The sequence below is a fragment of the Paralichthys olivaceus genome, chromosome 19, assembly GCF_024713975.1.
Source record: "Paralichthys olivaceus isolate ysfri-2021 chromosome 19, ASM2471397v2, whole genome shotgun sequence".
NCBI classification, from domain to species: Eukaryota; Metazoa; Chordata; class Actinopteri; order Pleuronectiformes; family Paralichthyidae; genus Paralichthys; species Paralichthys olivaceus.
The window spans coordinates 11,714,401-11,726,937 of NC_091111.1; the positions used below are offsets into that span (position 1 = coordinate 11,714,401).

The 12,537-nt window shown below is 42.8% G+C and overlaps 2 protein-coding genes and 1 long non-coding RNA gene across 5 annotated transcripts; 1 reads left to right on the plus strand and 2 right to left on the minus strand.

Annotated features, from left to right (window-relative positions):
* Positions 1-290: 290 nt before the first annotated feature.
* Positions 291-2,288, minus strand: LOC109645405 (uncharacterized). Its single transcript, XM_020111008.2, has 3 exons — positions 2,160-2,288; positions 1,829-1,972; positions 291-1,585 (listed from the first exon to the last, which is right to left on the minus strand). The coding sequence occupies exons 1-3, from the start codon at positions 2,171-2,173 to the stop codon at positions 433-435; spliced, it is 1,311 nt and encodes a 436-aa protein (XP_019966567.1). The 5' UTR covers positions 2,174-2,288; the 3' UTR covers positions 291-432.
* A 2,675-nt stretch (positions 2,289-4,963) lies between these two features.
* Positions 4,964-12,407, plus strand: fdft1 (farnesyl-diphosphate farnesyltransferase 1). 2 transcript variants are annotated; one of them, XM_069515212.1, is made up of 8 exons: positions 4,964-5,156; positions 7,185-7,282; positions 8,515-8,698; positions 8,802-8,930; positions 9,234-9,425; positions 9,594-9,770; positions 10,055-10,207; positions 10,299-12,407. In XM_069515212.1, the coding sequence occupies exons 1-8, from the start codon at positions 5,058-5,060 to the stop codon at positions 10,524-10,526; spliced, it is 1,260 nt and encodes a 419-aa protein (XP_069371313.1). In that variant the 5' UTR covers positions 4,964-5,057; the 3' UTR covers positions 10,527-12,407. The 2 variants fall into 2 exon arrangements, with proteins under 2 accessions (XP_069371313.1, XP_019953344.2); XM_020097785.2 differs by lacking the exon at positions 4,964-5,156 and having other exon boundaries at positions 6,217-7,282.
* Positions 4,979-7,060, minus strand: LOC138405593 (uncharacterized). 2 transcript variants are annotated; one of them, XR_011239385.1, is made up of 2 exons: positions 6,923-7,060; positions 4,979-5,016 (listed from the first exon to the last, which is right to left on the minus strand). It is a non-coding gene; the product is annotated as an uncharacterized lncRNA (long non-coding RNA). The 2 variants fall into 2 exon arrangements; XR_011239386.1 differs by having other exon boundaries at positions 4,979-5,102.
* Positions 12,408-12,537: the final 130 nt, after the last annotated feature.

Consider the following 12,537-nt stretch of genomic DNA (forward strand, 5'->3'; position numbering starts at 1 on the left):
ACAGTAGGAATATGTTGATGTTTCCAACACGCAATGGACATGAAACTGGATGAATATCCTGTTGTGAACAAGTCTTACTCGGACAATGTCCTGCTGCATTCTTTGCATGTGAAAGGCAAACTGAACGTGCTGACCCAATTTTCCCATTTTTCCCCCAGTTCATATCTGAAAACATCTTGAGGGCGTTTTCACACCTGAAAGTCTGAAACAAGCTTTGTGTCTTTTTTATGTTGTTTAGATTTGATCTGGTGAGGTTTAGTTTTACATTGTAATTCAGGGAGTGTGTGCTGTTTATACAGACGAGCAAGACATAATGCTAGTGTATACCAATGAGGTGGAGGTTTGTTGTCAATCATCCTGTTTCACAAGCATACCAAAGATTTGTCGAATGATCAGTCTTGCATTAACTTCCTTGTGCTGTTACTTCAGTGTTTAGTTACCAAACAGCTTTTGCCCTTTTGACTCTTCTTCAGAAAACTGTATCCTCCCGATGTGCAAATACTCGTTTGTGAACTTTACGATATCTTTGATGAAGAGCTGGACGGCACACTGGTTGAACTCTTCCATCAGCTTCCCCCTGATGAACTCTGCATATTTGTCCTGCACCATCTCCTTCCAACACTGTTGAAAAGTGAGACTCACTTCATCGCGTAGGACGTCAGATACGCTGAAACCAAAAGTTTGATCGAGTGTGAACGCCTTCCCGCTTTCTAGATGTTCATCAAAACTTCCAATTTTCTCTGACAGCAGAGCTTGAGCAGCTCCGATCGCGGCGTTCAGCTTCTGCGTCAAGTCTTTTTTCTCGTCCTCTGGTTTGCTTTCATAAATGCTGTGTGTTTTCTTGAAATAACACTTCCAGTCCTGTGCCTGCTCGATGCTCATCAGGGGGAAACTCAGATTCACAGATCTCAAGAGGCGTTTAACCGCAGAACTCAGATTTTTACACAAAGGATTGAGATCAGTTCTATCTGTAGCTGCTTTGACATATTCCTCATGGTTCTCCGTCTGATTTATACAGTCCACTTGGCTGTAGTTGATGTCCCTGAACAGAGTTTCTTTGCTTCCTTTGAATCCCCAGCATCTCACAAAACCAATGTGTGTCTTTACCCCATACACTCTCCACCACTCCTGAGCTTTCTGGACCAGGTTTATCATGCATGGATTAATGTTTCTAGCCAAACACGGGCTGTTCATGGTGAAAACATACACCTTCCAGTCTCGTGAGAAGTCATCCTCCAGGAGCTCCTGCGTTTGTTTGATAATGAAGTCCTCGCTGTGTTCTCCTTTGCTGTAGTTGGGATAATAGGGTCCGTACATGACGATCTCCTCACGTTTCTCCACAACGGCCCATGAGTGCTGTTTCTCCTCAGCGCCGCATTCCTCTGTGATGTCGCGGTGAAACTCCAAGAATTTCTTATTAACTCGGTTGTCGAGCAATATGGCATCTGTGTTTTCTTTGACCTCGAGGTGATCCAGAATTTTCTCCACAGAGCATTGTGTGTCAGACCAGGATGATATCTGCTCAAAGAAGCCCGTAGTCAGGTTCTCTGCCTCACATGTGCAGAGGTGACCACCACAGTTTGCCCTGTAACACAGAAACACCCTCCTTTAGAGATGACGATTGAGTAAATAGCAAAGAAGACATCGCTCATATTTAAATACACAAAATGTATTGGAGAATACCAGCAGAAGAAAATTTAGAAATATAGAAATATTTTGGAATATAGATTTGGCCCATCCATCTATCTATCTATCTATCTATCAAAACAGTGATATACAATTTGTTAAAGCATATAGTTAGATGAGCAACATAAAAAATAATTCTTACCTCAGTGTGGTATGCTGCGTGGCTCCATATGAGTGGTGAGTCTGATACCTGTCCAGCAGAGTGTGGACACTGGTAAAACATTTTTTTGCGCAAGGTTGAGGCTCCTTCTCACATCCAGTGGACAGACGTCGCTTATGGTTCAACCTGGTGGAAAACAACAGACTGATTATGGATGAAAACAACAGACTGATGGACAGAGAGCTATGGATGATACATTTAATGATAAATCAGTGTCCTTACAGCTGAGATGATAAGGATGTCATTAATTGCTTTTCACAGCCTCTCTCAGGTCACAGAATTTCTTTCCAAAGAAAAATCTGAGTTTACTCACATGTGAAGCTCCATCCAGTCTCCTCACCACTGGTTCTTCAGAAGTCATGAAATTAAAAAGTTCCTTTTGTCTCTTCAGGTACGTTAAGCTCTTGTACGTCAGCTGAGGTGGAAGCACGCAGAGGCAAAGCTGAGACTAACTAAACAGTAAGTAACGATTAAGTTTTGTACTGTCAACAGGCAGCTCCTCCTCCTGGTAATGCTCATGGCTATTTTACCCAACATCTTTCCAGTCGGACACGTTCACAGAAGTAACCAATGGGTTTGGATCAAAGTCAACTTTATCTCCCCAGGAGTGATATAGTAAAGTTCAAAGAGAAGAATAATTTAAAAAATATATATAAATATATATATAAGACATTTTAGTTCATGGAAGCTAAAAAGCAACACATTGCGATGTAGGTCAGCTGCAATTTATTGCTTTGCGCCCTGAAGCAAAATCTATAAAATTGCAGCTGTCCTGCATTCACTTCAAGGGCCCCATTTAACACTCAGGGCAAAAGGAGAATGTATTTGCATACATTTGACATTATCCTGTGCAGCATTTACATTGTTTAAATAGAAAATTCTGTGTTCGTTACACAAACAGATGATGATGCTCGTACATAAAGTGAAACTTTTTATTCTGTAGAGAGGATTTATCTCTTAAAGGTTGACCATGCTTTCCTCGTTCCATGTCTGCTGAGAGTTGCATACTTGTTACGGTCACACATCATGGTTTACATCACGAGGATCATAGCAGACCCTAGCAGAATAGCGGAACCGGAAAATATGAATTTGCATTTCCATACCCAGGCAGGTTTCTGCTTTGCCTACCGTGATGCAACACCCCTGCTACCAGGAAAATCTGCCCTTTCACTGAAAATTATAGGACCAAGCTAAAAATATTATTGAAATTGGTAACAAACAAATAAATTAAATTCCTTCAACTTAAAGTCAACAACTGATATTAACACAATTGTTTACTTTAATAGATCTTGAAACAAATTTTAAGATTTTGAGTCTCCTTTGTGTTCCCTTTTCTGTGTGACACCATTACGATCACGGTGTCTTTTTCAAGACGCAGTTTGACTGTAAACTCAGTCATGCAGAGAAACATGTTAGACAGGATCTCTGTGTTACTTTCCGTCTCGGTTCTGACTGGTTTTCTGTGGATTTACGCCCACTGTCACATCCAAAGCTGAAATATTACAGTGGTTTATTACACATATTATATAACATCAACATATTTGTGTGTGCATAAATGTACAGGCTGTTTGCAGGTCATCACACAGAACCGACTGACTGCAGTTTTATCTATTTTCACCTGATGGAGGCATGCAGCTTCATCTGTGGGGTCTAAATTAACTAAACTAATTGACAAAATTAATAGAAGTGTCCCAGGGCCTCATACACAGGAGCAAAGAGTTAAATATACTCGCCACTGCTGTGGAACTGCAATGCCTAAATGGGGTGTGGCCTTTTACACATAAGGAATTGAATGGGACACAGTAGAGAAGCTTCAGGTGTCAATAGGCTTATGAAAAATTATTGATAGCTGAATCCATTTTCACTTGGACACCTGAACAGAAGTGAGCTGTCATTACTTAAATTACAGATGTGCATATTTTCAGCTCTCAATAAGTGAGTTTAATTTTCTTGTATCATTGCATAATATAAAGCGTCTCACTCTCCACTCTAAAAGTGTTGTTTTGTGCACTCTCATACTCTTATAAGCTGTATTACTAATTAATTCCACAATGTCAGTACATATCATGTAAACTACTGTTTTATTGATGTCTGCAAATATATGCATATGTGTTAAAATGCAGAGAAAGAAAGTCACACAGATGTTATGGAAGAAATGGAGTTGTGTGTGCTATCATGCCTGGACAGTGGATCCTGGATGTTTCTCTACTAATTGGTTGATGGGCTACTTGGCAATAAAACAACTCGACTTACCTCACTCTCAGCATAAGCACACACCTGCAGAGCATGAATACCTGAAACCTCCCACTAGTCATTTGGAAGCTTTTTGCATGAGAGGTGAAACATCTTGATGAAACACAGCAAGAGTGTAAAAGTGCACTTGATGCTAAGATCCCATTCGATGTAGTACATCTTGCCCATCTACCTGCATATATGACTCTAACTAGGCACAAATATTTGTTTCTGGTCATTTTTGGCTGCAAGTAAGAAAACTTTGACCAGAAAATGGTAACCGCAAGAATCACCCATGGTACGAGACTTTATTGAAACAAAGAAGCAAAGTAATGTAATGGAGAATCTGAGCTTTTCAGTAAAGCTTCATCAGTGATATACCGGTGTAAGTGGATATAATATATTAGTGACATCGAACCTGGGGGTTTCAATTAATTAATCAAACATTTTGTTTTACTATTATGAAGGAAATAAGTGAATGAAATGCTTTTGAACCAAGTTTTCCTAAATGAAATGTACTAAAAAATATGTATTTATTTGTTTGTTAGTTTTGCAGGTATTGTTCTGTGAGTTTTCTATTTCATTCAGAATAATGGACTGTATATTCATATTGATACTTAATATGTTGCATACTTTATGTTCCTACTTATATGTTTACACCGGAGTTCAGAGAGAATTTAGGTTATTTATAATAGGGTGTTATTTCACTGAGCAGGTATGTTTCCTTCATGGAGAACATCACCGACCAATCAGAGGCCACGGTTCGCTGACAGTCGACCGGGGCGGGGCATCACACCAGGCACTCTGGCCGCCCATTGGACGCCGAGGCCTAAGCCCATGACTCTCCAACCAATCAGGGGCGTCATGTCGATCTGACGAGCTCCTGTGACCGTGTGTCCCGCCGGTGTCAGCCGCTGCAGCTCCTCCGTCCATGGAAACTGCGATTTGACAGAGAAACACCTGAGACACCCGCAGCATCATGGACATCCTGAAGTCACTGGGTCACCCGGAGGAACTGTTCAACCTGTTCAAATTCAAGATGGGGGGATGCACGACCGTCATGCCGAAGTTGGATTATGTGAGTAAACGCTGTATGCATAGTGTATACAAGATGCGTGGTTGCACTTGTCTCACGGATCATGCGGGACGTGATGTTCCCTGTGTGCACAGCATGCACATGAACACTGGCAGCACACAGGCCTGCTGACAGTAGATGTGCACATGCTTAGCTCAGGCTGCAGTGTAAATGGATTGGCCCTGACTGCTGCTCACTTCCGCTCCTCAACGAGGAACAGAGTCAGATCATTGGGTTTAACGTCAGATGAGATCTGTGGTGTCTGTGCCGGATCCACACACAAAGACACGGTGACCATTGACTTGGGATTTGTGTTACGTAATGAGCTTGGGGGGGAGAGATGCTGTGCGCGTGTTTGACGGATTATCTCACTATTTAAAACAGCAATGTGACCCTCAGAGAGACAGAGCCTCTGCAGACACTGATGCTGTGGCCAAGTTTTAACCAGGCTCTTACTTTGATAGGCCACATCACAGTTAACACACTGATAATCAATAGATGGAGAGAGAGAGAGGGAGAAAGAGAGAGAGAGAGACAGAGCCTCTGCAGACACTGATGGTGTGGCCAAGTTTTAACCAGGCTCTTACTTTGATAGGCCACATCACAGTTAACACACTGATAATCAATAGATGGAGAGAGGGAGGGAGAGAGAGGGAGAGAGAGAGAGAGAGAGAGAGCCTCTGCATACACTGGTGTATCCAAGTTTTAAAGTTTTAACCAGGCTCTTACTTTGATAGGCCACATCACAGTTAACTCAGTGATAATCAATAGATGGAGAGAGAGAGAGAGAGAGAGAGAGAGAGAGAGAGAGAGAGAGAGAGAGAGAGAGAGAGAGAGATGGATCAGTTTATAAGTATACACACCTGCTGCTGCATGCTGGTACAAGTTAATCTTTTAGAGCAGCACAATAAGGCCAAAACATAATATGAGCACAAACTTGAGATAAAACTGTCAGGCACAAGATTATACAAACTTTCAGGCCTCACACCACAACTCCACTACACACAACACTACAGGTAAAGAAGCGAATTATGAAATGGCAATTCAGTTTGATTATCAGGCTCAAGACTAAAGTTATTCTGCTGTTGTCACAGAATATATTTGTATTCATTCCAGTTCTAATAATCCATTATTATTCATTTGTAGAAGAACACGTCCTGTACGTCCCACTGTCTTTCCCACTGTGTCCCACCAGATGTCAGCACATTACACTTCCTCTATCTGCAGCACACACTTTGATACAGGCCTACACAACATCTGATTATTTTCTACAGTGTTCTTATTTCTAAATTTCAGTTGTACGCATGTATGCACTTCTTGGTCAGTGGAATACACTTCATTACTATAACTTATTTATCTATTTTTGCCCAATTACGAGGAGAAAACATAAGATAATAAGAATATAACAAGGCCTTTTGCCATTTTAGGTCTAGCTTTTCCACTTAAAAACACCACATTAACTTTACTGGAACTTAGTTTGAAGCAGTAGCATGTATATCGTGATGAATCCGTGCTGCACAGACATGGATCAGGTTAGTAAACAGTGAGGAAGGTGACTGCAAAGTTTTGGGTGGAAGTTGGAGGAGGATCCGTGGAATCACAACAACAGATCTACAGACGCTCTGCGCACACACGCGTCAGCTACACAGTGTTTGTAGATCAGTGGAGCGCTTGTTTTCTTCACCCCGACGTCCTCCTACAAACATTTGCACGTCGCTCGACCCCCCTGCTCCCGTGTCCTCTGCATGGACTTCAGGTTTCTAACTCACCATGGCCTCAGTCCTCTCGTAGCCGCCGCGGGCTGTGTTCGCTCCCATGGCCGGAGCTGGCTGCAAGTGTCCCGTCTCCCTGGCCGTGTTCAAGCGCTCTCTGTCGGTGGCGCCGCGCGGCTGCGGTGGGTCCGCTCCACGGTCGCTGCTGCCGGGCTGGAGGCTCGGGGAGCGAGGCCTGCAGGAGGCCGCCCGCCCCTCCAGCGCCGTGAGAGCCGCCAGCTTTTACCGACACACCGCCTTCTTCTGTTTCTCCTGCCAGGAGTCCATGAGGGAGAGTCTGAGGACCTGCTACCTGTACCTGAACCAAACCAGCCGGAGCTTCGCGGCCGTGATTCAGGCGCTGGACGGGGAGCTGAGGTGGGTAAACAGGGGCTTAGTCCAGGTGAGGAGCGGGAGGGGTGTGTCTCCAGGCATGTTGTCCTCAAGTGCACAGGCTGCAGCACCTTCCTGTGCAAAACACATGTAGAGAAGACAATTTATATACAGTGGAAACTACTATCAGCTGCAGACTTCCTTGAATTCAATCCATTTGTTGTATATATTTACATTTGTCCTGGTATAACCTCAGAAACAGTCCATAACTGATGGTATTTCCTGTGGAGGATTTCCATGCATGCTCCCTAGAGTGATTCAACAATGGCCTTAACTCTCACACATTTTGTAGAAAGATATGTTATCAGTTTGACCACAGGCTGCAGTGTCAGATGTCCTAAATGCTCTGCAGGTCAGTTTTTTTTAAGGACTTGAACATTATTTGAATGACAACACATCAAATGCACATCAGCAGTTTCAAATTCACTCTGTTAGTTTGCTTGTTGCTGCAGGATAAGATCTGATCTCTGATGATCGTCTTGCAAAGCACCCGATCATCTACGGAGATGTGTTTACGTGCTATGTCACAAGCATTTTTTCACTTGTGTTCAAACTGTCTTTGCGTCGTTTAATTTAGTCTATAAAATTAACATTTATGCAGCAATGTTTTCAAAAAGCTTAATTTGATCTCCCACATTCAACAATTTATAGTTTTGCTTGATCGATAACTTAAATGATTCAGGAAGGATTCAGGTGCTGTGTAACAGGTTTTAAAAGAAAAGCTTTTGCAGATTGATGCTTCATTTATCTATAAAGCTGCTTTCAGACATGCACTGAAGTCTGGATTCAAGGGCTTTTGGCGATAAGGGCCAACACCAGTGTTGAGGTCCTAAACACAAACGCATTATTCCTGCAGCAGAATTTATACATCATGTCCGGCCTCCTGCATGCAGTAACACAAAGACATTAATAACAGATTACGTTTAAATCCTCCTTGTAACCTGCCACGGGAAACAGATAACTGCTGCTGCTGTTTCTAATTTAAGCTCAGTCTACAGGTCAGAACTGTCAGTAAAGAAATGACAGCTGTTTGTAAACACACATCTTTAGTGTGTGTGTGTGTGTACTTTATATATCCTCGTTCAAACCTGATCTGCTTTGACCCCAGAGTCATGTATGTTATTTTGGTCATTTAGTAAATCAGTGATGAGGCAGTTTTTCAGCCAGCTCCCACACACAACTCCACGCTGACTCATTGTCCTCTCTCTACCATCCAGACATGCAGTTTGTATTTTCTACTTGGTGCTGCGAGCGCTGGACACAGTGGAAGATGACATGAGCATCCCCCTGGACAAGAAAGTCCCCATGCTGAATGATTTCCACACCTTCCTGTACCAGGACGACTGGTGCTTCACTGAGAGCCAGGAGAAAGATCGGCAGGTCCTGGAGGATTTCCCCACGGTCAGTGGTTCTGCATGGTCGCACATAGCAGGGTAGGGGCAGGTGCATCAGGATCTCAAGGTTTTTTTTAAAACTAAAATCTTCTTGTGTCCTTTCAATCCAGATATCACTGGAATTCAGAAACCTTGCTCAGGAATACAGAGATGTCATTTCAGATATCTGTCACCGTATGGGAGTGGGAATGGCCGAATTCCTGGAGAAGAAAGTGGGATCTATGAAGGAGTGGGACCAGGTGAGTGTGAGACTTGTGTCACTGTATATAAGGAGAATAACAATAGCTATGATAATTACAATGGCACTGAGAAGAGCCCATATTTAATTAAAATCCACGAATTATAGATGTTATGAGTTTAATTAACCAAAATATGAATAGCTTTTTTGCCATATATGATGATTTTATGCTTTCAAACTTGCATTAATATCAGTTTGCAGCTTCATTCCTCATTAATAATATTCTCACACACCTCACACATGTCTCTGACAGTTTGTTTGTTGTGCATGATACAACTGTAGAACTGTTTTTTCCTCTGTGCAGTATTGCCACTATGTGGCCGGGCTGGTCGGCATTGGCCTGTCTCAGCTCTTCTCTGCGTCTCAGCTGGAGGACCCTGAGGTGGGGCGGGACATCGAGCTGGCCAACTCCATGGGCCTGTTTCTCCAGAAGACCAACATCATCCGTGACTATCTGGAGGACACGCAAGTGGGACGTGCCTTCTGGCCACAAGAGGTAGGAGCCGGTTCTTTAGTCTGATATGAGAGTTTGTCTGTGTGACCTGAGCCCACAGTTATCCAGAGTAATACGAGAAAGAAAAAGAATAACTATTATCAAAGTGACATATATTCCTTGAAAAACAAATACATTGACCATGTGATGCGTCCTTGTGTCCCTTTGCAGGCTTGGAGTCAGTTTGCAGGTCGTCTTGAGGACCTAGCCCAGCCGGACAAGCTGGAGTCGGCTCTGTCGTGTCTCAACCTGCTGGTCACTGATGCTCTGCGACACGTCCCGGATGTCATCGCCTACCTGTCGCGGCTGCGCAACCAGAGCGTCTTCAATTTCTGTGCTATTCCACAGGTATTGACTGATATGTCACTCAAAGATTGTTTTGTGCTTTTAGCTCTCAACGCGTCCATCTGCCAACAAACACTCAATCAGTTCATCTGTGAAACTTTGCCAAGATGGACTTTAAGATCATCCTGCTTCCTCTGTCCAACCAGTGGAACCGAAAGACAATCATGTCAAACTGAGAAATTTTAACATCTGAGAAAACAAAACCAGCAAGTGTCAAATGTCAAAACAAATTTAGCACATTAGTTGATTTCTTCCCCTTGTCTATGGGTAATTCCTCTGTTGACCAGGTGATGGCGATAGCTACATTATCAAAGTGCTACAACAACCCCATGGTGTTCCAGGGAGTAGTAAAGATCAGGAAGGGACAGGCTGTCACCCTCATGATGGAGGCCACCAACATGAGAGCTGTGCACACTATCATCAGCCAGTACAGCCAGGAGGTGGGTGTGTTGTCATTGCTGTATCCTCTGCTAACATTTCATTTCAACACACTTTAACACAATTTTCATATTCGCTCTCTTCTCTCTGCAGATTTTACAGAAGGTCTCCCTCACCGACCCGTCCCGGGACAAGACCCTGCACATCCTGGCTCTGATCAGAGAGAAGTCTGCGCTGTCACAGTCCACCATCCCCTCCAGGACCCACCACCTGTCGCCCATGTACCTGTCCGCCGCCATGCTGCTGGCCGCCCTCAGCTGGCAGTACCTCAGCACCACTGCTGCACAGGCGCAGGGCACCGGCAACGTACAGGGACAGTGAAACCCCTTCACCCTCACCTTCCCTGGGGGGGGGGGGGCTACAGACTCAGAAACCCCCTCTGCCCACTCTGAAGGTCTGGCTCCGCTGTCACTCGAGGACTCTGATGCACCTCTCCCTCACTTTCTCCTCGTCAATATGGCCGACATAGGACTGTAGACTGCAGGGGGCGCTCTGGTAGCAGGCGTGTCTCATTAGGTTTGAAGGTGATTTGTCGTCGCCCTCCTGCATCTGGATTAATTATTACACACAGTGTTGTGAGGTTATATTCACCAGCATAAATGGCACATTGAAATAATTCAGGGGTGTTTTATTATCATTTCATGTTTACGCTGATCATGTGTTTCCTCTTTTTTTGATTAGTTTTAAACATTTCGACCCATTGAAATTATTGAGCATATGTAAATATGTCAAGACATCAATAATAGATATAATTTCTCTTTTGAATGAAATGTTTAAATATGCTAAACACGTCACTGCCTATTTTAGGATTAAGTGGCTGAGTCACCAACCTTCAGGTTGTTTTTTTAATAACTCCTATAAAATCCTATTTTTCACGTCAAATCAAAGCAATCTTAAAGGAGACCTATTCATGGTTATTACTTGAACAGGTTTACATCTTCTAATGTTCAGGAAACTTTCCTCATACTGTCCATTACTGCAGCTCCTCTTTTTAGCCTCTGTCGCTTGGTAGGAAATGTTGCTCTTGATTTACCTGGAGTTGATAGGGGGGCGTGTCAGGCTAGGTGCTAGGCGTGCATCAGGGCTGTTCGGATGAATTTTCTAAAATATAATTCAAATTTAAAAAAAAGATGTATTCTATTCAAATGCTGTAATTACTCTTAGAACGTGTATTTTTTGTTTATAAATTCGCTGACACGGCGGCCTCTGCATGTAGTCCACGTAGGGAATGTGCCTTTACTGCAGCGCCACTGCTGCACACTCACACTGGTTCCGAGACAGAGTGTGCGCAACAAAAACTGCCCATGATGTTGTCACTATCGGTGACATATTCTAGCGATACAGCAACTTTCATGAAAGGTGTACCGATATCAAAATAACAAAAACTGTTTATTTTGCTGTGAACCGCTCGTGGAGGAAATATCCTGAATTTGTAGAGGAGCAGACAGAGACACTTTGCTGTATACGTGGTATATATTAAGAATAAGCTATATATTATTAGAAAAATTCATAAAAATCTGAATGTAAGTTGAATTTAAAAAATGATAAGTATGAAATTCGAATGGGATTATAGAGGAAGAGCCCTAGCGCGTGTTATTATGCAAATGTAAGACTATCGACGAGGTGTTTTAGGAGCTTCAGTGTTTTTGGAGGGAGAGAGGAGTTTCCTTTACCACAGACTTCAGCTTTTTAACTTTGCAGAATTTTTACAAACATAAGAAAAACACTGGAGGAAGGAAAAACTGAAAAACCATAATATGTCTTCTTTAATATTCCACTTCTGTTTCTGTAGGAGAAACTCTTTAACTGTTACAGCAGTGCACTTCTCTCATTAGCACTGTCTGTATGTGCTGCGTAGATGTGGGTAGCATCCCAACACTCTTCTGTCTCTGTTCGTTCAACTCAATGTACTTTGAAATAGGAGAAAAAAAGCAAAAAGAAGAGTGTAATTCTGAGGTGGCTTCGTCCGATGTGTACTGTTGGTGTGAATTTATTGAACAAATATAATGTCTTTGATATGCGAGAGAGAAACCTATATTGAGACTGCTATAGCTGAAGTGTCCTTAAAGCAGCTTTGGTGAGTAGAAAGGCCGGCACACAGAAACCTTGCACCGAACCAAAGGAGAGCTACAAACATTGCTATGTAATGTGAAACTTTCATTTGTATATATTTGAACAAATAAAGAGCTGAAACTATGGAAACGGCCTCAAAGCTGATTGTGCAGAAAACAAGTTTACAGCTGGTGGATTTTAGTGGACTGACCTCGATGTTATAAATTCTACACTGTAAAGTGACTTTCTTTTCTTTTACAGCAGTAGGTTAAAAGTTTAG